Source organism: Zalophus californianus, chromosome 5 (assembly GCF_009762305.2).
Source record: "Zalophus californianus isolate mZalCal1 chromosome 5, mZalCal1.pri.v2, whole genome shotgun sequence".
NCBI lineage: Eukaryota > Metazoa > Chordata > Mammalia > Carnivora > Otariidae > Zalophus > Zalophus californianus.
Genome location: NC_045599.1, coordinates 41,227,166 through 41,251,792, shown reverse-complemented (window position 1 = coordinate 41,251,792; position 24,627 = coordinate 41,227,166). Strand labels below are relative to the sequence as shown.

At 34.7% G+C, this 24,627-nt stretch overlaps 1 protein-coding gene across 4 annotated transcripts in view; it reads left to right on the top strand.

Moving 5' to 3' along the window:
* IL6ST (interleukin 6 signal transducer) overlaps window positions 1–24,627 on the top strand; it is a 52,355-nt gene that overhangs the window by 7,333 nt on the left and 20,395 nt on the right. For 2 of the 4 annotated variants that reach the window (XM_027607188.2, XM_027607191.2), the window contains exons 2-7: window positions 5,794–5,881; window positions 10,952–11,031; window positions 16,043–16,348; window positions 17,233–17,353; window positions 23,265–23,431; window positions 23,974–24,128. In XM_027607188.2, the coding sequence (XP_027462989.1) occupies window positions 10,968–11,031; window positions 16,043–16,348; window positions 17,233–17,353; window positions 23,265–23,431; window positions 23,974–24,128 (813 nt within the window). In that variant the 5' untranslated portion in view covers window positions 5,794–5,881; window positions 10,952–10,967. The remainder of the gene's footprint in view (window positions 1–5,793; window positions 5,882–10,951; window positions 11,032–16,042; window positions 16,349–17,232; window positions 17,354–23,264; window positions 23,432–23,973; window positions 24,129–24,627) is intronic. The other 2 variants (XM_027607190.2, XM_027607189.2) reach the window with 2 other exon arrangements.

Genomic DNA, 24,627 nt, shown 5'->3' with positions numbered 1-24,627 from the left:
CAGTATATTTTAAGTTTTTGTTTAAATTCCTGGGATTTGAACATGATATTAATTTCAGGTTTACAATATAGTGATTCAGCGCTTCATACTACACCCAGTGTTTGTCACAAGTGCACTCTTTAATCCCCATCATCTATTTCACCCATCCCCCCATGCATCTCTCCTCTGGTAACCATCAGTTTGTTTTCTATAGTTAACAGTCGGGGGGGCGCCAGCGTGGCTCAGTCAGTTAAGCATCTGCCTTCAGCTCAAGTCATGATCTCAGGGTCCCAGGATCAAGCCCTCCATCAGACTACCTGCTCAGCAAGGGGTCTGCTCCCTCTCCCTCTGCCTCCCCCCCCCACTTATGCTGTCTCTCTCAAATAAATAAATAAAATCTTTTTTTTTAAGTTTGTTTCTTTGCCTTTCTTTTCTTCCCCTTTGTTTTGTTTCTCAAATTCCATATATGAGTGAAATCATACGGTATTTGTCCTCTCTGACTTATTTCACTTAGCATAATATTCTCCAGTTCCATCCACGTCATTGAAAATGGCAAGATTTCATTCTTTTTGATGGCTGAGTAATATTCCTCTGTGTGTGTGTGTGTGTGTGTGTGTGTGTGTGTGTGTGTGTGTGTGTGTACACGTGTACATATATATGTATGTATATATGTACACACATTTTCTTTATCCATTCATCAGTCAGTGGACACTTGGGCTATTTCCATGATTTGGCTGTTAAAGATAATGCTACTATAAACATCGGGGTGCATGTATCCCTTTATATTAATATTTTTGTATTCTTTGGGTAAATACCTAGTTACCAGTGTATCTTAAAAGCAAGACCTGGGGGCGCCTGAGTGGCTCAGTTGGTTAAGCGACTGCCTTCAGCTCAGGTCATGATCCTGGAGTCCTGGGATCCGAGTCCCGCATCGGGCTCCCTGCTCAGCAGGGAGTCTGCTTCTCCCTCTGACCCTGCCCCGTCTCATGCTCTCTCTATCTCATTCTCTCTCTCAAATAAATAAATAAAATCTTAAAAAAAAAAAAAAGCAAGACCTGAAAGGACCATACTGTTTCCAAGTAACTTAACTGTGTCCTGGAACAAAGTTCAAGAGTATAGAAATACAGGGGCGTTTGGGTGGCCCAATTGATCTTTAAAAAGAAAAGATTATAGAAATAGAAAAAAACCCAGTACAGATGCAGTAGCAAATAAGGTGAAATTCAGTGTGCAACATCCAATCAGAAATTATTAGGCATGTAAGAGGCTTGAAAGTACAATGTATAATAAGAAAAATTAATTAAAACTAACCCAGAGCTGACATAGATGTTAGAATTACCAAAGAAATTAAAAGTTATTATAACTGTGTCCTATATGTTCAAAAAGTTAGGTAGAATTATAGAATATATGAAAAAGACCCAATTAAACATCTAGAGATGATAAATATGTGTGAAATGAAAAATACACAAGTTAGGATTCATGGCAGATTAGACATGCAGACAAAAAGATCAGTAAACCTAAAGACACAGCAGTAGAAATTATAAAACAGAGAAAAAAAGGAAAAAGTGGACTGAGCTTCAGTGAGCTGGGGGACTACTTCAAGCATCCTAATAATACCTGTTATTAGATCCTCAAGGGTAGGAGCAGGAGGGTCAGAGATAAATATACTCAAATAATGGCCACAATTTTTCTAGATTTGATGAAAACTATTGAAACTAGCAGATCCTAGAAGTTCCACAAACTCTTAAGCACCAGAAACATGACGAAAACTTTACCAAGGTGCATTACAGTCAGATTGCTCAAAATTAGTGATAAACTAGTTATAAAAAAACTTATATGCATCCAGAGGAGAAAAGAGACTTTTCATACAAAAGAAGAAAGATAAGGATGATAGTAGATCTCTCATTAGAAACAGTGCATGCAAGAACTTAATAACTACATTTTTAAAGTACTGAAAGAAAAATGTATTGATTGAGAATCTATATCTAGTGAAAATATCTATGAAAAATAATAATGAAGTATTTTTAGATATATAGAAACTTAATCCATCACCAGCAGACCCACACTTAAATAATAATAAAATAATAATAATCCTTCAGACAGAAGGAAAATATTAGACGAAAATGTAGACCTTAGACGTAGGGTGAGAAGCTCTGGAAATGGTAGTAGACATGGATGTATACACAAGATATTTGTATTATTGAAATCTCTTTTAAAATAATTTAAACAAAAACAATGACAGTATGGTTTACAACATATATAAGGTACATCTGAAGTTTATAAAATATGTAAAAGTAAGTTGTATGCCAAAAATAGCGTAAAGATCCAGAGGGGAGAAATGGATGTGTACTCTAGTATACTTTACTGTGCATGAGGTGCTGTAGACCGATAAGTTTAAGATGTATACTATAAATCTTAGAGTAGTCACTAAGATAACAAAACAAAGAATTAATAGCTTATAAGCCAAAAAGAAAGACAAAATGGAAATCATAAAAAATATTCACTTAACCCAAATGACAGAAATAGAAGAAGAGAGAGAACAGAGATCAAATAGGTAGAAAGCAAATATAAAGATGATAGCTTTAAACCTAACTATATCAAGAATGATATTAAATATAAGTGGCCTGAAAGCAGAGGTTATCAGATTAGATACAACTGTACGCTACCTACCAAAACAAAACATAACAAAAAACAAAGCTCTTTAAATATGAAGAAAGAAATAGGTAAAATATAAAAGAATGGGGAAAGATATACCATGATAACTCTAATGGAAGAGAAGATTAGATGTCTATAATGATGTCAAAGTAGATTTCAGAGCCAAGAATATGACCATTGGTAAAGAAAGTCATTGCACAATGATATAAGAGTCACTTCATTGAGACCTTACATTTATGTGCCTAATAATGTAGCTTCAAAATAGGGCAAAATCTAAAGAACTGCAAGAAGAAATAAATAAAGCTACAGTTATATTTGGGGATATCAAACCCCTTTTCAGTAATTGATAGAGGATATAGACAGAAAATGACTAAAGATATAGAAGATTTGAATAACACTATAACCAGATTGGCCTGATTGACATTTATATAAAACTCCATCCAGCAGTAGCCATGGTTTTTAACTACACACAGAACACTGATTTCAATACTTAAAAGTAAATAGATCAATGGAACAGAATAGAGCAGAAATTGGGTAATTAGAGCTCACAGGTAAAATCCAGGGTGCCTCCTATTTTTGTAAAGTATTGTTAGGACACAGCAACACCCGTTTGTTTATATATTATCTATGGTTGCTTTTGTGCTACAACAGCAGATGGTGTAGTTCCAGCAGAAACATTGTGGTCTACAAAGCCTAAAACATTTATTCTCTGGACCTTTACATGAAAAGTTTGCCCGACCATGGAATAGAGAGGACATAAATAGACCCACACATATATGGATAACTGATTTTTGATGAAAGTGTAAAGGCAATTCACTTGAGAAAGGGTAGTTTTTCTACAAATAGTTCAGAAACAATTCGCTACCCATATGTAACAAAATGAACTTGAATACCTGCTTTACACCATATATAAAAATTATCTCAAAATAGTTGATAGACTTAAATATAAAACCTAAAACTATAAAACTTTTAGCTAGAAGATATAGAAGACCTTTGAGACTTTGGGTTAGGCAAGGATTTCTTAGATACAATACCAGAAGTACTAGTTAATAAATTGGACTTGATTAAAATGAAAATTTCTGCTCTTTAAAAAGCACAGTAAAAGAATGGGAAGATAAGCCACAGATTGGGAGAAAATACTTAAAAAAGGATTTTCTAATAAAGACCTTGTATATAGAATTTTATTTTTTAAAACTTTCTAAACAATATTGAGAAAACAACACACCCAGTTTAAAAACGAGCAAAATATTTGAACAGACACATCACCAAAGAAGAATATGAATATATACCTACCATAGATATGACCTAGCTAGTCTACTAGGTATTTTCCCAAGAGAAATGAAAGCTTATGCCCATACAAAGACTTGGGACTAGTTATATTACAGTATATTTATTCCACTATTATGCACCTGCTTACAGCAAGAAAGTCAGTTTATCTATTCAACAAAGATACTGAGGTGCTTACTATGCTGGGTGTGATTCTTGATGGTAGGAAGGTAGGAGGGAACAAAACAGACAAAATTTCTTGCCTAATTTGCTAACATTCTATTTTAGGTGCACAGACAATGAGTTAGTTTCCCAGGGCCGCTGTAACAAAGTGCCACAAACTGGGTGACTTAAAATAACAGGAGTATATTCTCTTAAGGTTCTGGAGGCCAGAAGTCCTTCTGAAACTCTGGATAGAATCATTCCTTTCCATAGCTCCTGGTGGTAGCCCTTAGTTAGTCCTTGGCATTTCTTAGCTTATAGCTACATCACTCCAGTGCCTGCTTGTGTTGTCACACAGCATTGTGCCTGTTTGTTTCTGTTTCATAACAACAACCAGTCATACTGTATCAAGGGCCCACTCTGCTCCTTTATGACATCTTAACTAATTACATCAGCCACAGCCCTATTTCCAAACAGGGTCACATTTTGAGATACTGAGGGTTAGGACATCAACATATCTTTAGGGAGGAAAACTCAATTCAACCTATGACAGCCAATAAAATAAGTAAACTATTTTAGAACAGGGGTTGGCAAACTATGGTCTGCAGTCCAAATCTAGCATGCATCCTATTTTAATAAATAGTTTTATTAGAATTCAGCCATGCCCATTTGTTTACATACTATCTATAACAAAGTCGCCTAGTTGCAACAGAGGCCTTAATAGCCACAAAACTTAAAATATTTATTATCTGGCCCTTTACAAGAAATGTTTGCCAAGTCATTTTAGAAAGTGGTAAGTGCCCTTGAGAAGAAATAGGAAAGGGGGATAAGCAATACTGGGTGGTCAGGGAAGACCTGTATGAGAAAGTGAATTTGAACAAATGCTATAAGTAGAATTAATTTTTATGTATTGACTTAGAAATATATCCAAATGTAGTAAATGAAAAAAGCAAGTTATAGCACATTTTTGTGATCCCATTTTTGTAAAAGTATATATTTATACAATGTTGTAATATATAAATAGAAAATTTTGCAAAAGTATTCACCAAATTGTTCACATTAGTTACCTTGGTGGGATTATAGGGGACTTCTACATGATGTATTTTCAACTTCTCTTCATTTGAGAACTTAAAAATAATTATTTCTTTTGCATTTTAATATATCATTGTAAATTTAATTTCTTATATATTAAATTATATCAAAGGCATAATATGTGTGAAACAGTAATGGAGGATTGAACTCCTTGCCTAAGTTTGAAGTTATCATTTACATTTCAAAGGGGAACCACCATTACTTACACTAGAATTTAACCTAGTACTGAAATATAAACTGAATTTTTATGTCTGTGTGCATAAAATAGTATGGCAGTTGAAGAGTCAGTAGCTTTAACTGCTAGTGAAAGGTAAAAGGTATGATTCTCTTAAAGATTTGCTTTAACTGCTTTTGTCAGATTCAACAAAATGTCCCTTTCATGTTTCTGTGATATTAAATGAACATCAGGGAAGTTTGAAGTAGGCATGGAGGAGCTGATAATGTTTCCAAGTATTTTTTCAAAACAACAGTGGGATGTTTAAATATTGTTATACGAGTGTTTATGGGATTGTTTTATACTGAGGGTCAGAAGGTATCTAAAATGGGATACTTTCAGGAAGGCTTACAGCAGGCAAGGATTTAAGAAGAATGCATATTATTATCAAAGCCAGCTTTCTGAACAAGGCTCTCCTCTCTTTATAGTGAGACCTAATGAAAAGAGCATGACTTTTGGAGGCAGAAGACTTAGTTTCAAGTCCCTGTTTCTTCACTTCCTAATTTTGTGATTTGGGTAAGTAACTTAACCTGTCAGAATTTTTCTTTTGTGAAGTTCCAGTAATTAATCCTTGCCATTCAAAAACCATTGGATGTACAACACCATGAGTTGGACCCTAAGGTAAACTACAGACTTAGGGTGGTTAAAGTGTGTCAGTATAGGTTCATCCGAGGTAAAATATACTGTTCTGGTGAGTGATACTGATAATAGGAGAGGCTGTGCATATGTGGGGGTAGAGGGTATGTGGGAATTCTCTGTATCTTCTTCTCAATTTCATTTTAAGCCTGAAGCTGTTCTAAAAATATAAACTCTTAAAATAATAAAATAATGATTCCTGCCCTACCAGCCTCCTTCTCTAGGATATTAGGAGAATCAGGTGGAGTAATTTACATAAAAGCACTTGTGTAATGTAAAGTAGTATACAAGTGTTACTATGAATTAATAATTAGTAATAATAGAGCAGAGTTGGATAATTTTTAAAATAATAATTAGTTAATATAATGTAGGTATGACTAACTCTTTGCAGATTTATTCAGACTAACACTGTAATGTGTGTACATGATACCATATTGAAATTTTCCTCATCCTGATCCCTACCCAGCTTATTTATTCAACAAACATTACTTTGCCTTCTTTTTGGCAATTGTAGTTCATCTACTAGTAGTTCTACCATTATAGGAGTAATGTTACCGTAGTAACTAAGTTTATATTGACATTCTTCCTCCCCTGAAATCTATATCTAAATATATTACTCATACTTTTTCATTTTGTCCTTGCATCAAAGTAAAAAAAAAGACTCAAAAATCGTAATCTATAAGTAACAAAAAGAATTTATGAAGGGCAAAACTATTAAATATTTATCAGTTATAACTCCAGTGCATTTTCTCCCACTTAAGAAAATTCATGGGAATGAAAATGAATAAGAGTGATCAACTATAGGGATAATCTTGATTTGTTTTAATTTTTAAAAATCATTTGTAAACTTTATTACTTTAACAATAGTGAATTAGTTGTGATGCATCTTACAGCACCTTTCAGCACATTACCGTGTTTGAACCACCATAGTTGAGGAGGTGCCACTCTAGAAGGACCACTCAGTGCTTGGAATAAACCTTCCCTGTATCTCTGCTTAGTAGTTAATGTTTTGGTTTCATAGAATCTTCCAAAATAAGATGGAAATTTCAAGGAAAATCATTGTATGCAATATGTGGTTATAATATATACATGGAAAATTCTGCCAGAGATGCGGGAAGATAATGTGTACTGTTGTCAAAATGAAAAGAGAGGAACAGTATGCACTATACTGTCAATTTTGTCCACTTTAAAACAAGATAAGCCCCAAAATGAAGTTGACTATATTGCATTTAATATTTTAGGTAGTGCTACTGTGTTCCATTTCTTAGGTTGGGACTTTGAAAAGATCTTTCTTCATCACATCTCAATGACAATCCTTTAAAAATTAGGAAATGTTACCTTTTTTTTTTTAAGATTTTATTTATTTGAGAGAGAGCGTGCGCACAAGCAGGGGAGGGGCGTAGGGAGAGGGAAAAGTAGACTCCTGGCTGAGCAGGAAGCCTGACTCAGGGCTCAATCCCAGGACCCTGGGATCATGACCTGAGCTGAAGGCAGGTGCTTGATGCTTAACTGATGGAGCCACCTAGGCGTCCGTCCCAGGAAACGTTACTTTCTAACTATTAAAATGTGAAAACTTCTTTGCCTGTTTTCCTTTTATATACTGTGTTTCATGGCCCTGCTTAGATAAATCTAATTGCTTTGTGGTAACTATAAATACCTTTATGGGACCTCTTGTGTCAGAGTTTTGTTCTAAGAATATAGTGCATCAATGAAAAGATTGCCAGTTTCCAGGAACTATAGAGAATCCTCTCCACAGTGTGAACAAGGTACTTGGTGTGGGTGGTCAGGGTGGCATGACCACATACTGCTCTACCAGCATGCTCAGATATTTTCTTCATTTTGTTTTGATGAACAGTTGAATGATGTGGATTTTTCTGATACGGGACTATTTGAAGTTAGGAAGTAAATAAAACAGGTGGAGGAAAATGGTTCCTACAACTTCATTCTTTTATCCTGAGCAAATTATAGAGTGACTGTTACATGGGTAGGGAGTACATAAAGTCAAGTTAGTATTGATATTTAATAAAAAAACACTGTATTCCAAATGCAGTACTGTGATGAAGCCCTCATCAAGAAGTTGATAGTTTTATTTGGGAGAGAGTTTACACAAATATTTTTTAATTTAAATTTAGTTTTTGACTAAGTACTGAAGTCACATGGTACAACATTGGAAAGGTGCAAGGAGTATATGGTAGAGCATCTCCTCCCTACCCTGGTATCTCATCCAGTGGCAGCCAGTCTTTGAGTTTTTATCCTTCTAGAGGTATTTTATGCGTATATAAGGAAATGAGTGTGTGTTTTGTCTTTTTTTGGTTTCTCCCCACAAATAAATACACTGTTCTCTACCTTAACAGTATTTTATTTTTTTATTTTATGTATTTTAGATATCATTACACATCTCTAGGTAGAGATCTAGAGCGTCCTCATTTTTTTCGTAGCTACTTGTATGCTATATTTGGATGTACCATAATTTAACTAGTTCCCTATTTGTGCATAAACCTTTTATTATTAAAAACTGCTATAGTGAATAACCATATATGTATTGTTCTGCTCATATCTGTAGGATAAAATACTAGAAGTAGAATCATTAGATTCAAACATATAGATATTTTAATTTTGATCGATAATGCAAAACTGGGCATACACCTTATCTGGATAGTTGTTTTATTTATAATTGAGCTCTAATTTACAAACAGTAAAATTCAGTTTTAAATTCCCACAGTTTGTTGGGAAGCTTATGCCATTTTAGACTGTAAGTGCAGAGTTGAGAATGCCTTTATGTCATAGTCCCAAAATACTGTGTTGATAGTTTTTTATTTTTTATATTTTTGCCAAAACTGGAAATGATACTGGGGTCGTTTTGTTTTGTTTGTTTACTGTTTTTTACTAAGTACAACTTACATACAATAAAGTCCACAGATCACAAGGTTATAGCTCAGTGAATTTTTAATCACCATCTAGTTCAAAGTATAGAGCATGTCCAGCATCCCAGAATGCTCACTTCTGCCCTCTTCCCCACTCCCCAAAAAGGATAACCACTGTTCTCTATCACCACAGATTACATTTGCCTGATTTTGAACTTCATACACATTTTTGTCTCATTTCTTCTCTGTTATATAGGAAATTCAGTCATATTGTCAGTACCTGTAATTCTTTTTTCATTGCTATGATTGAGTTACTTGAATTTTTCTGTTCTACTGTGTTTGTGTTTTTGGTTGCTTCTACTTTTCAGTACTTAAATAAAACTTGTATGAACATTCTTGTACATGTCTTTTAGAGGAGTGAAGCACTCATTTCTTTTGACTACCTTGCCTGGGTAGATTCTGTTGGGTTTTAATTGAGGTCTAATTTATAAAGAATAAAATTCATCAATTTTTAGTGTACAGTTTGTTAGGAAACAATTCCCCATATGTCTCTTGAAGATTTGTTTACAGCCTTGGAAAATAGAGATAGTATCTGTCTCCAGAGTAAAAGGCAGGCATGCTTACTGCCATTTTAAAAGATCTGGGTCTCTTAAGCTCAGTCTTCCCCTCCTATAACATGACCCACTGTGTGTACAGGTGTTACCAGTCCCTCTTCACAATGCTCTGTCGGAATTGGGGCCCAGGCAGCTGGCTCAAGAAAATGCTGATACTCTGAGAATGCTGCTCCTGGTATGAGTAACAAGGTCCTTTGTCTCTGACACAGGAGTCTCATGTCTTCTCCCAGTATCCATGGAACTAGCAGGTTAACTTGTTCGCTTGCAGGTAGGGTAGAATCTCATTGCTTTCATAATTCTTGATACAATTCAGTGAATTTTGACAAATTATATATAGAGTTTTATCACTACCCCAATCAGGTCATGGAACATTCCTGTCACCCCTGAAAGTTCTTTTGTGCCTCGTTACATTTATTCCCCTTTTCCACTTCAGCCCAAGCCAGCCCCCTGATCTGCTTTCTGTCACCCTGGTTGTGCCATTTGTCAAATACCCTGTAAATGGAATTCAGCAGTACATAGCCTGTTTTGTGTGTCTTCCTTTATTCAGCGTAATGCTTTTGAGATTCATTCTCATTCATGCTCTTGCAGGTATCACTAATTCATTCCCTTTTATTGGTGAATGGTATTCTATTGTATGGATATACCATTGTTTGGGTATTTGTTTATCCATTCTCCAGTTGATAGACATTTGGGTTGTTTTTAGTTTGGGACTGTTACGAATAAAGCTGCTATGAACATTTGAGTATAAGTCTTCATGTGGATGTGTATTTTTAGTTCTCTTGGATACATTCTTAGTGGAAATATGGATTATTATGTACATTTAACTTGGTAAAGAACTGCCAAATTGTTTTCCAAAGTGTCTGTATCATCTTACATTCCTTTCTGGGGTAGTTTAATTTGTACCTCTCATTATGAGTGAGGTTGAAAGTATCATTTCATATGTTTTAAATAATTTGTATATTCTTTTCTATAAATTGCCTATTCAGCTCACCTTGCTAGTTTTTCTACTAGGTGTTGGAATTTTTTAGTGATTTGTAGACATTCTTCATATAGCAGGGGATATTTTTGGTCATGGTATGAATTAGAAACTTTTTTTTCCATTTTGGCAAATATCTTTTGAGGTTGCTTTTGGTGGGTTTCGCCATGTAGAAATTTGTCTGTCTGAAGTACTGTCTCACACAGTATTTACTAATAGTGTAAGTCTTCACATAATAAAGAAACAGGATTGCTCTTTTAATTAATCTTAAAGTATAAGTTGTGTTCCATCACTATTTTACGTAACCATAACTCCAGTGGGAATAAAGGAAAATATTCTGAAGATTTAAATTTGTTTTCTGCATTCTCATAAAATTTTACCACCTTTTAGAAGACAGCTATCCAGTGGAAACAAGAGCATTAGGAATTGTGTCTTCACTTACTGTATGTAATAAGAGGAAAAATAATAAAAATAATACTATATGTGTCTTTTACAGAAATATCTAATGCAAGATGTTGGCATTGCAGACTTGGATAGTGCACGCATTGTTTATCTTCTTCACCACTGAATCTGTAGGTAAGGTTCATGAAAATACCCTACCTCCCAATCTCACAAATCAGGTTTATATATTTTTGTATAATTATATAATTAAGCGGCTTCATAATTATGTAATTATGTTAATGTTTTTATTTTTTTTAGGCTCACTATTGAGAGAATAATGCTGTCCTAACCTAAAAATGATTTTGAAATGTAAAAATACTCCTGATAAATTACAGTTTGAGTAGAAACAGTCACCCAGTAATCCTAAATGCTGTTTAGGTATACTAACAATAACTTTAAGGTGGGGGGGGGGAAATATGTTGTTGGTTTTTTGGGCATTTTTTTAATACATAGGAGAAAATCTGTTAACTTTTAGCACTTCACTTTTTAATAGCCAAAGTTGTCACTGAACAGCAGTGTGATCGTGATACCAGAATAAAGAGGTCTGGAGCAGTACTGCTCAAACTGGTCCACAGCCTGATGCCTGTCTGAGAACTGGTTGTTATTAATTCACAATGAGAGCAGTACAGAAATTAAGAATATATGTTTAGAAACTCTTAACAATTTGACATAGCCGTGACATCCAAGCATGTGATCACTGGACTTAACTCATTAAACATGGTATAGAGCAAAAGTGTAAGTCTGTGAAAGATTGGGGGTAAAAAACCAAACCGATCTTTCACCACAGATAGTTTGAGAAGCACTGCTGTAAATCATCCCCTTTCTAAATCTAGGAATGCGACTTCTTTTTGAACACTTCAAGTGACATAAAACTGATTTTGGAAATTGTTGTTTAGAAAATCTTCCCTTATTCTTGAGCACAAATTTTCCTTCTTGTTACTTTTTCCCATTATCCCTAGTTCTAGAGTAATCCTACTTTCTCTTCCCACTGTTCAACACTTGGAAAATATTGAAGGACTGCTTTCATGTGTCTCTAAGGCCTCTCTTGCCCAAACTAAACTTACCCAGTTGTCCTCATTTTTCTTTATAGGACTTGGCTTCTAACCCTGTACATGCTGATTACCCTCCTGATTCTTCTCTTGGTTGCCCATAGCACATTTGAAATACTAGACCATCACACCTCTTGCACTTACTAGCTATAGGACTTCGGCCAGTCGCTTGATCTGTATCAGTTTCTTGATCTATAAGATGGAGATAATAATGATTCCTGACTCCTAGGGGTATTGTGAGGATTAAATGAGTTACTATACACAAGGCATCTGGACAATGCCTGGCCCACAGTAAACATTATAAAAAGGATAGTAATTATAGAATTATTATTGAGGTTCTAATAAAAATGCACTTAAGAAAAAAAATTAATGTACCAGAACTGTACATGGTCTAAGTATAGTCATTTTATTACTTACTTTGATCTGAACATCATTCTTATTCAGTCAGCCTAGTTTTTTGCCAGCTAAGATAGACCATAGTTTCTTGTTAAGCTACTGGTCAGTGAAAATTCTTAGGTTTTCACATGAATTACTTTTAATCCACTTCTGCCTTACCCTATATTTATTTAATCTCAGCCTAACTGAGCGATATTTTCTTCTCTAGCAAATTTCATTATATTAGTTTTGGCCTTTTGGTCTAATCTTTTAAAGTAATTTTAATTCTAATACTAACATCCAAAGTGTTGGCAATCCTTCATAGTCTTGTCCTTTGCTAATTTTGTATGTGTTTGTGTGTGTCTGTTTTCTGCCAAATTACTGAAAAAAACGTTCAAAATAACAGAAGTATGTTATTGCCGCCTCACAAATTACTCTAAAACTTCACGGCTTGAAATGACAGTAATTATTATTTCTCACAGTTTGTGTGTGTGTCAGGAATAAAGTTGGGCATAGCTAGACTATTCCATCTTTGCTCTGTGATGTCTGGGGCGTTACCTGGAATATTCAAAGATTGGGGACTAGAATCATCTGAAGGCACATTCATTTATATGTCTGGTGTTGATGCTGGCTGTAGGCTGAGGGCTTTGCTAGGCTTGTTGGCCAGAACACCACATGTGGTCTCCCCATGTGGCCTTGGCTTCCCTGCAACATGTGACTGGGTTCCAAGGACAAATGTCCCAAGAGAAAAAGAACACTAGTCGAAAGTTGTGTTGTTTTAACAGTCTAGATAGTCACATAGCACACTCCATTGGCTGGGGCAGACATAAGCACCCACACACATCTGAGGGCAGGAGGGGAATGTTGACCCCATTTCTTTGTGGAAGGAGTACCAGTCACATTGTAAGAAAAGCATGTGGGATAGGATAAATATATAGGTGTGACCATGTTTGGAAAATACAGTCTGCTGCAAGGATTGAAAGCAGGTACTTCAGCATACTTTACTTAGACCTCTCTCGCTGACTTTTTTTTGTAGTATTTTTTTTATATATGAGTAATCAACCAGTTTTTTTTTTTTTTTTAAGATTTTGTTTATTCATTTGACAGAGACACAGCGAGAAAGGGAACACAAGCAGGGGGAGTGGGAGAGGGAGAAGCAGGCCTCCCGCGGAGCAGGGAGCTCGATGCGGGGCCCAATCCCAGGACCCTGGGACCATGATGTGAGCCGAAGGCAGACGCTTAACGACTTAGCCACCCAGGCGCCCCGAGTAATCAACCAATTAAGAATCTCTTTTTTGAACCTATTAAATTTCTGTTTTTGTAGATCAAGAACAGCCGGGTATCCGCAGTTTTGTAATGTTAAGCTGTTACCTGTTATGGTATATTCTAATCTGTATATCTTCATCTTGTCTACATGATCCCAACTAAGTTTATCAAATACCTTTTTAAAATTAAAATGTTCTCTTTCTACAATTTAATCTCAAATAGCTTAGTAGCCCCGTAAAAATGGGATTAATTTGGCATGGGAAGATTTTAATGAACCTATGTTTCACTTTGGAACATTGCTCATTTCTAGTATCTGTCTTACTCTGTGTGATTAAAAATTATTAATACTGAGTCTGTAGTTATGTCTTATGTTCTTTAGTACTCTATATTTCATAACTCTTTAGTTATGAAGTATATCAAAGTATACTTTAGTATATATATATGAAGTATATATGTATATATATTTCATATTTACTCTTCCTTATTACTTTAGAGAAAGTAAGTAAAACAGGAGCGATTTTACCAAGGAAATAAAGTGAGGTCTAGGGAGTTGTAAGGACTGGCCCAGTATCACAGGATAACTTACTAGTATCCCACAAGATGAAGTTCCATACGTATGGAAGTGTGGAGTAATATGTGCACTGGGATTTACTGTAGCTATGTATAAATAATAGCAAGGTCATATAAAGAGCCCACCTTGTAAGTTTTGAAACAAGGAAATACACTTTCCTACTCGGGGCATTATAGATTTTATGAGGTTCCAGGATTCCATTTGGGAGTATAGTTTTAACTGCAAAAAACTGTTTTTAATTCTTCCTGCTGACTTTGAGAGTCTTCCAGACCCTATCAGTGTGACTTGATATTCTTTGGAGAGTAATAATAATTATGATAGGCTACCATTTGTTATTGGTGGACTATTGAATATCGGGCATTGTGATAGGTGCTTTATATAAGTAATTTTTAATCTCAAAAACTCTTCCAAGATAGCTTTTATTATGGGCGCCTGGGTGGCTCATTTGGTTAAATGTCTGCCTTCGGCTCAGTTCATGATCTCAGGGTCCTGTGATTGAGTCCCACATCAGGCTCCCTGTCCAGCGGGGAGTCTGCTTCTCCCTCTGCCTGCCATTCCCCCTGCTTGTACTTTCTCTCTCTCTGTCAAATAAATAAATAAAATCTTAAAAAAAAAAGATAGGTTTTATTAACTTCATTTTCCAAGTGAAAAAACTGAACTTCAGTTAGGATGGGTTGCCATGCAAGAACCCATTGGCAAAAGGATTCACTAGGGAAAGTTGCCTTATGTTTCTGGGCAATGAGGCTCGTGAATCAAGCCAAGTAATTAGGATTTTATCTTGATGGTGTAGGCAGCCATTAAATAATTTAAAATACGGAAATGGCCTGATCATTTTGAATAGTAACTCTGATAGCAACATAAAGGATAAACTGGAAGGAGGTCAGACTGCAGTATAATGGCCTGAGCTTCAGGAGGCAAAAAGGGCTGGTGAGAAAGAGGTTGATAGACATATTAAGAATACAGAACCAACAAGACACACTGCAATATTGTGAAGTTGGAAGAGGTGTTGAAGATGACTACAAGATAGTAGATAACTGGATATAAATAGTGCTGTTAGCAGAAGTAGAGAAATAAGAGTAAGTTTGAAAGGGACTGTGATGCATAAAGTTTTAGATGTGTTCTTTTTTTTTTTTTTTTTTGAAGATTTACTTATTTGAGAGAAAGAGCGGGTCATTGGGGGGAAGGGCAGAGGGAGAGAATCTCAAGCAGATTCACTGAGCACAGAGCCTGACGTGGGGCTCGATCCTAGGACCCATGAGATGAAAAACCTGAGCCAAAACCAAGAGTCAGACGCTCAACCAGTTGGGCCACCCTGGTGCCCTTTAGATATGTTCATCTTAAAGTACTTAGGAAGTATCTCAGATGGATAGGTCTCGCAAGTTATTGAAAACAGTAGGAAGTTAGAGCTGGAGATAGGGGTTTAGTTGTCATCAGCATGGAGTTAGGTGATAGTTAAAGCATACAGCTGTGGTATAGTTACTTTTTATACAGGCTGATTTTTTTGTTTTTAATATGGGATTTTATCCCATACATTTATTGTTAAAACTAATAATATTTGACCATCTTGTTCTAGTTATGTTTTTTGTTGCTCTCTTGCTATTTCCTTTGTTGTCTGAATTTTGATAAAATGAGCAATGTATACTATCTTCCCTGGCCCCATCCACATCCCCAACATCATTCAGGACTAGAGAGGGATAAAGCCTACCACTGCCTGTTTGCTGGAGGGTTTTAGACCCTGGGTCTGAATAGAGGAACAGAATTGGTGGTGGAGTAAGTGTGAATCATGCTGCAGGCAGTCTGTTTTCCTAAAGCAAAGTTATATGAAATACCATTTTATACTAGAATAATTCAGTCCATTTTTATATTTTCTCTTGTTTCTTTTCAGGTGAACTTCTAGATCCATGTGGTTATATCAAACCTGAATCTCCAGTTCTACAACTTGGTTCTAATTTCACTGCAGTTTGTGTGCTAAAAGAAAAATGTATGGATTATTTTCATGTAAATGCTAGTTACATTTTCTGGAAAACAAACCATCTTACGGTTCCTAAAGAACAGTACACCATCATAAATAGAACAGCATCTAGTGTCACGTTTACAGATACATCTTTATTAAATACTCAGCTCACTTGCAACATTCGTACATTTGGACAGATTGATCAGAATGTTTATGGAATCAGAATAATTTCAGGCTGTAAGTTTTGTTTTTGTCTTATTTCAAACTTTGTTATGACTCTTGAATTTCATTTGTAATGTCTGTTGGTCTTCATGAAGTGCAGTTATTTTTTGGCTCATTGACTTTTGGACATACTTGTTTTTAAAAAAGGTTTGAAGTGGAATTCCATTTGTTGTTACTACTATACAAAAAGTTTGAAGAGTAACATAAATCTTTCTTGAAAGTCAAGTATCTCTCAGTTTTCTAGAAAACTTTTTACATGAGACCAGCAAAAAGGCAGTGTTGAATTGAAATTTGTGAGTGTATTCATAGTAACTTTCAGTATCCTTTAATTGCTGAAAAGATGCACATATAGAACAAACTATCTGAAGAAAGTGAATAAATACTGGAGAAAGTCCTTCTGTGTCAGAGTAAATAAACTTAGTATGATCCAAGAGTGCATTGTCAAATTGATGGATCCCCAAAACCATAATTTTGGTATTTGCTTTTCCTCCAGCGGAGTTTCAGAAAACAATAGGAAGAGAAATATGTGAATCATTTGTTTCCATTTACTTGGCTTTTACTAACATGCAGTAATACTTTTTAAAATACACTTCATGGAGAAATCAGTTAATATTCTTATCCAGTTATAAATGAAGTTGATTTTGTGTAGAAAATTAATTTGAAACATGCTAGTTAGGGACAGTTATAGAAAATGTATATTACTTAATCTAAAAAGTACGAGTTTAAATAGAAATTATTTTTTTAGTCACTAGTCGAATTTCATTATGTCCATACATTTTGCTCATGTTTGTTTGTTTTTTTCCATCTAATTTAGATTGCATATGTCTTGGGTAGTATATAAACTGCATGTTATTTGTGGATATAAAGCTTTTTGAAAATGGCTCATTTTTCCCTTTTAGTGCCTCCAGAAAAACCTAAAAATTTGAGTTGCATTGTGAATGAAGGAAAGAAAATGATGTGTCAGTGGGATCCTGGAAGGGAAACATACCTGGAAACAAACTTCACTTTAAAATCTGAATGGCAAGTTGTTTTTAAATTTTTTGTAGATTGAACTTACTAATTTAGTCATTTGTGCTGGAGTATTTCTTCAAGTGGAAATATTAAATGCAAATTTTTAAGCTTTTAAAGCATCTAAACATATAAAAGTGGAAAGAATAGTTTAATAAATTCCCATGTGTTTGTCATCCAGCGCATGACCAGTCTTCTATATACCCCATCCCAAATTATCTTGAAGAAAATCTCAGACGTCACATCATCTCATCCATAAATATTTTAGTTCATATCTCTAAAAGATCGGGATACTTTTTTAAGACACATTATATACCATTATAATATCATTGAAGAAACTTTAATAGGTTACCCCATTTTCAGTTAGTATTCATGTTTCCTCAGATGTTTCATGAATATATGTATATACATATTTTTTAATTTTTTTGAGTATAGTTGACATACAGTGTTATAATAGTTTCAGCCATACAACATAGTGATTCAACTTCTCCATATCTTAGGCAATGCTCACCACAAGCATAGCTTCTGTCATTATATAACACTGTTAAAATATCATTGACTGTATTTCCTATGCTGTGCCATGAATATTTTTTTTAAAGATTTTATTTATTTATTTGAGAGAATGAGAGAGAGAGCATGAGAGGGGGGAGAGTCAGAGGGAGAAGCAGACTCCCCGCTGAGCAGGGAACCCAATGCGGGACTTGATCCCAGGACTCCAGGATCATGACCTGAGCTGAAGGCAGTCGCTTAACCAACTGAGCCACCCAGGCGCCCTGTGCCATGAATATTTGTATATATTTTTACAAGTCATCAAATCATGATCTAAATAATTTCCATGCATTGCAAATTGGTATGTAAAAACATATCACAGTTTTACCATAGATTCTGCCTGGTTTTCTCATCTTTTTCTTTGCAATTCAATTGTTAAAGTAACAGTTAATACATTGTTTAACATATTCCTCTGTCCCTTTTTTTTTTCCTAGAAATTGCTGTTAGATCTAGACACTTGATTAGATTAGGGTTTGATCTTTTTTTTCCCGAAAGTAATCCGTAGGGGTGGTATATACTTCCAGTCAGGATCCACCACAGAGTGTTAGATTCTTTTTCTTCCCTTTTTCTTCTTTTCTTTCTTTTTTTTTAGGTGCACACCATATTTTATCTTAATGTAACGTGGAGTAATAAACAATTAGACAATTTATGTCTACTATTTCTGTCATTTTTATCTTTTCCAGTTTTATTGTGAAATCATTGATACACATTACTGTATAAGTTTAAGGCATATAGCATAGTGGTTTGATTTACCTAAATTGTGAAGTGATTTCCACAATTGGTTTATCTAACATCCTTCTTTTTGTATAGATAAAAAAGAAGGAAAAAAATTTTCTCCTTGTGGTAATTCATAGGCTTTACTCTATCCACACCTTTCCTATATATCATACAATAATGTTGGCTATAGTTATGTTGTACATTATCCCTAGTTCTTAGTATTTTATAAATAGAAGTTTGTACCGTTTGACCACCTTCCTCCAATTTCCCCTCTCCCCACCCTCTGCCTCTGGTAACCACAAGTCTTATCTCTTTTTTGTGAGTTTGGTCTTTTTGTTTGTTTGTTTCTTTTAGATTCCACAAACAAGTGAAATCCTAAGTATTTGTCTTTATCTCTATTATTTCACGTGGCATAATGCCTTCAAGGTATACCTATGTTCTTGCAAATGTAGGATTTCTGCATTTTTTATGGCTGAATAATAGTCTGCAACTTCTTTATCCATTCATCCATTGATGGACACTTAATCCTGTTTCCATGTCTTGGCTGTTGTAAATAATGTTGCTGTGAACAAGGAGGTGCAGATACCTTTTTGAGATAGTGTTTTTGATTCATTTGGATGTATTCCCAGAAGTGGAATTCCTGGATCATACAGTAGTTTTATTTTTAATTTTTTTAGGATCTTCCATCTTTTTCATAGTGGCTATAGCACTTTATAATTTCACCAACAGTGCATAAGGGTTCCCTTTTCTCCATATGCAAACAAACATTTGTTATCTTTTTGATCATGGCCATTCTCACAGGCATGAGGCGATATCTCATTATGGTTTTAATTAACATTCTTCCCATGACAGGTGATGCTGAGTGTCTTCTCATGTACCGATTGCCCTTTCATATATCTTCTTTGGAGAAATGTCTGTTCAGGTCTTCTACCAATTTTTTATTTGGGTTGTTTTTTTGCTGTTGAGTTGTAGGAGTTCTTTATATATTATGAATATTAACCCCTTATCAGATCTATGGCTTCCAAATATTTTTTCCTATTCTGTAGATTGTCTTTGCACTTTGTTAATGGTTTCTATGCAGATTTTTATTTTTATTTTAAATTTTTTTATTTATTTGACAGAGCAAGAGAGCACAAGTAGGGGGAGTAGCAAAGGGAGAGCCCAACATGGGGCTCGATCCCAGGACTCTGGAATCATGACCTGAGCCAAAGGCAGACAGATGCTCAACTGATTGAGCCAGGCAGGTGCCCCACATTTTTAGTTTCATGTAGTTGTACTTGTCTCTTTTTTATTTTTGCTTGTGCTTTGAGTGTCATATCCAAAAAATCAGTACTATGACCCATGTCACAGAGCTTTATTCCTGTATTTTCTTATAGGAGTTTCATGGTTTGAAGTCATACATTTAAGTCTTTAATCTATTTTGAGTTCATTTTTGTGAAAGGTATAAGATAGGGGATAATTTCATTCTTTTGTAGGTGAATATCCAATTATCCCAGCACTATTCCATCAGGAATTCCCCTGGCTCCCTTGTCAAATATTAATTGGCATAATTAGTTGAATTGTGTTTGGGTTTATTTTCAGGCTTTCTGTTCTGTTCCATTGGTGTGTTCGTTTTTATTGTAGAACTGTTTTGATGACTTAAACTTTATAGTATAGCTTGAAATCAGGAAGTGTGATGTTTCCAGCTTTATTCTTTTTTTCTCAGGATATTTTTGACTATTCAGTCCTTTGTGTTTCCACATAAATTTTAGGAGTGGTTTTCTCTACTTTTGTAAAAAATTGCCATTGAAAGCTTGATAAGGATTGCATTGAATCTATAGATGGCTTTTGTGACGTTTTAATGGTATTCGTTCTTTGAATTCATGAGCACATTTATTGTGTCTTTGATTTCTTTCATCAGTGTCTTGTAGTTTTCAGAGTAGAGGTCTTTTACCTTCCTAGTTAAATTTATTCCTATTTTATAGTTCTTGGTGCTGTTGTAAGTGGGATAGATTTCTTTCTTTTTCAGAAAATTCATTGTAAGTGTATAGAAGCACTACTGATTTTTGTATTTTAATTTTGTATTGTGCAACTTTACTGAATTCATCCATTAGATCTAACAAATCTTTTGGTTGAGAACTTTTGTTTTTCTGATACTAAGATTGAGAGGTGGTTTCAGGTGCTGTCAGCTTGATACATTTGTTATAAAATTTCCTTTTTTTTGTTTTTCAAAGATAGGTTTTTGTTTTTTGGACTTGGCTTTGACATGACTGACACACTCTGCATACATTAGTACAAATTGATCTAAAACAGTTCTTACCAGCAGTTTTTATCATATAAAAGCTGGAGGAACTTCACAGTGAATGCTTATACAGATCCATCACCTAGATCCTACAATTAACATTTTACTGTGTTTGCCTTATCACATATATGTTTATCTCTGCATCCTTCTCTCCACCTGTCCATCTTTTATGTATTTGAAAGTGACTTGCAGGCATTAGTATACTTCATCCTTAAACACCTCAGTGTTTACATTATTAATTAGATGTAATTAGAATTTATGTGCATCTTTAAATATACTTAGATACCTTAAGTGTATCAGTCAATGCCTTTTGACTAGTACAGTTATGTAACTCAGACCCTTATCAAGATATAAAACATTACTCATACCCCCAGAAAGTTCACTTCTGCTCCTGCCCAGTCAGTCCTATCCACCACCCTATCTCACCCCATCCCACAAGGCAACTACTGAATTGATTTTCTTCACTATAAAGTTTTGCTTGTTCTGAATGTCATGTAAATGTAATGATACAGTATGTCCTCTTCTGTGAAAGGTTATGACTCAGCAGAATGTTTTGAGAATTTAACCGTGTTGCGTCCCATTAGTTTTTCATTTAAAGGTTTGAGCCATCAGCGATCATTATTTGTACATGAGGTACAAAATAGTGGTATTCTTTTTTTTAAAACCTGATATACTTAAAACTTTCAACTGTTGGTTACCCTGAGGGACAGTTCATATAGAGAAGCAAAATGGTATTAATGTTTTCCCTTTCTAACCAATTTTATAAAGAGTTAGTTCTCTAGCATCCTCCAAAGGATGAGGGGTTTTTCCCTTCATTATGAATTTATATTGAAGAATATTTGATGTGTTTCAGTCCATTACCATTGTTTTTCTTGATACTTATGTTGTCCCATCCTTGGTTAGTAGGAACTTAGACTCAGGTTGGCTCTTCCTTTTGACTTCATTCATTAGTCTTGGACAGCTTCCTTCCTTTCTGATATGACGTGATTTTCCAGATTCACCTTCGTATATATGTCCTGCCCCAGACCTAGAATCAGCCATTTCCCATATAGCCATGGTTCCATTTAGTAGGAACTACTGTTTAGAGACTACAGTCTGGGTGCTAGGGGAGCTTGTTATTTCTAGGCTTTTACAGCAGAAACAGCTAGGAAATGTTTTTAAGGTAAAATACATCATGCGCTAATACTGGTATTTCCAGTTTAAAATCTGGACTACCTGTTTTTACTTAATTTCATCCATCTAACATCTACATCTTTCTTCTGTGCTGAAAACCTTGGTCTCCAGAAGCACCAATATAATAACTCATTTGCTTTATCTCAGTAAGCATAACAGCTGCAGAATAGCAATGCCAGTATCGGTACCAACAATGTGAATACTAAAAAGAATTTTAAGATTGTTTTTCTTCACTAAGGATATAGTTAAATTACTGTTTTAAAAAGCTACTTAAATTTTAAAGCTACTTAAAGGGGCCGCCTGTGTGGTGCAGTCGGTTCAGCATCTGCCTTCGGCTCAGTTCATGATCCCAGGTTCCAAACCGAGCTCTGAATCAGGCTCCTTGCCCAGCAAGGAGCCTGCTTCTCCCTCTCCCGCTCCCCCTGATTCTGCTCTCTCTCTCTCTGTCAAGTAAATGAATAAAATCTTTAAACAAAAAAAGACACTTAAAATAGTTTTCTGTGTGTTACAGCACCAACTCAATACAAGAGTTCATGTTTTCATTTTGCTTTTGAGTTTTAGGAATTTTTAAAGTGAGATATAATTGATATACAGTATCCTGTTTGTTTCAGGTATACATCATAGTAATTCATAAAAGTTACCTGTTGTGGTTTTGACTTACCCTTTTATTTAAAAAAAATATGTGTATATGTCTTTTTAATTGATGCATAATTTAAATATAAGTGAGTAAATAGTATTATCCACTTGAAACTTTTTTGGTGATAGAAATCAGAAAGTGTTTACCTGGGTTTGACTGGAAAGAGGCTAAGGGGATTTTCTGGGGTTGACAGAAATACTTATCCCTGTCCTCCTGTCACCTCCTAGCATATTGTGCTTAGAAAAATCATACTGTGCTTAAAGAAGGACATTGCAAGTACAGTAAGGATTCTGTTTCAGGAATGGAAAGAAGATCACAGGAAATTATTTTTGGAGAAGGGTCATTGGGGATAGAGTATAGTATTCTAAATGTAATGTTCTTGGAGTAAAAATTTGAAAATAATATGTTTTAAGATATAGATCAAACTCAGTTTTAAAGGAAAGCATGATAGTTTTTAAGAAATTTTATTTTAAGCTGTAACAATCTGGGTCTCATCAAGTAACCTTTTTTACTCTAATTTTTTAAAATCTGTTTTTAATGACCGATTCTTCCATTTTTGTATTTAGGGCAACAGAGAAGTTTGCTGATTGTAAAACAAAACGTGATACTCCCACCTCATGTACTGTTGATTATTCTCCTGTGTATTTTGTCAACATTGAAGTCTGGGTAGAAGCAGAGAATGCTCTTGGGAAGGTTACATCAGATCATATAAATTTTGATCCTGTAGATAAAGGTAGTTATAAATCTGAATTTGAGAATTTATTAGGATATATGCAGTGGCTTATTAATTTAGTTTTTAGATTTTAATTAATACAGAAATAATCATTATTTTAGTGATTTTTACAAATTTATTTTATCAACATTAAAAATAATCTGGAAAAATCTTAATAATCCAACTATACTACAGTGGTTTTCACTTTGAATGTTATCTGCTAGTATTTATGCAATTATCAAACATTTTACAACATAGCAATTATAGTACACGTTTTTTTAATTGTCTTTTTCTTTACATATATCATAAATATTTGTCTTTTGTTAACTGAACCTAAAAAGATTAACAAGCATACGATTACTTGACAGAGAAAACTAAAATTTCTTTGGAAACCTTTCCTCTCCAATATAATAGTATGACATCACATTGTTTTCAAAAAAATTAGTTCATTTGGTAAGAATAAATAAATATTGTGAAATAAAATATAAGTAGTATGTTTGAGTTTGTATAAGAAGTTGTAAAAATAAACCATGATAAACATTCGGATTTATTTTATTCTTCAGTGAAGCCCAATCCGCCACATAATTTATCCGTAAGCAACTCAGAGGAACTTTCCAGTATCTTAAAATTGACATGGATCAACTCAAGTATTCAGGGTTTTATAAGACTGAAATACAACATTCAGTATAAGACCAGAGATGCCTCAATTTGGAGCCAGGTAAATTGCAAGTTACTGTTTATGCAAAAAGTCTTACAACCCTCTAACCTAAAAGTCTCAATATCCTAAGGTGGTGGTTATATGAAATATTTTGCTTGACACATCTTCTTGATCTGTATTTCATGCAAGGGCAAACAGGAAGACATTCAGATAGAAAAAACAGTTTTGCTGAGTGCAGTAGCTTTTAAGTGAAGTATGGAAGTGATACCAGGTGATAAGGACTAGTATTTTTGATGGGAGGTGAAAGGAACACAAAACATAAGCAAATTAAGTGGGGAGTACATGAAGAGATTATTTGGCTAAGGTAGAGCAGGGGTTGGCAAACTAAATCTGCAGGCCAATTTCAGCCTGCCATCTGTCTCTATAAATAAAGTTTTATTGGAACACAGCCACACTCGGTTTTTTGTTTTTTATTGTCTTTGGCTATTTTGTGCTGCAGTGGGCAAGTTGAGTAGTTGGAACAGAGACTATCTGGCCCACAGCCTAAAATATTTACTAT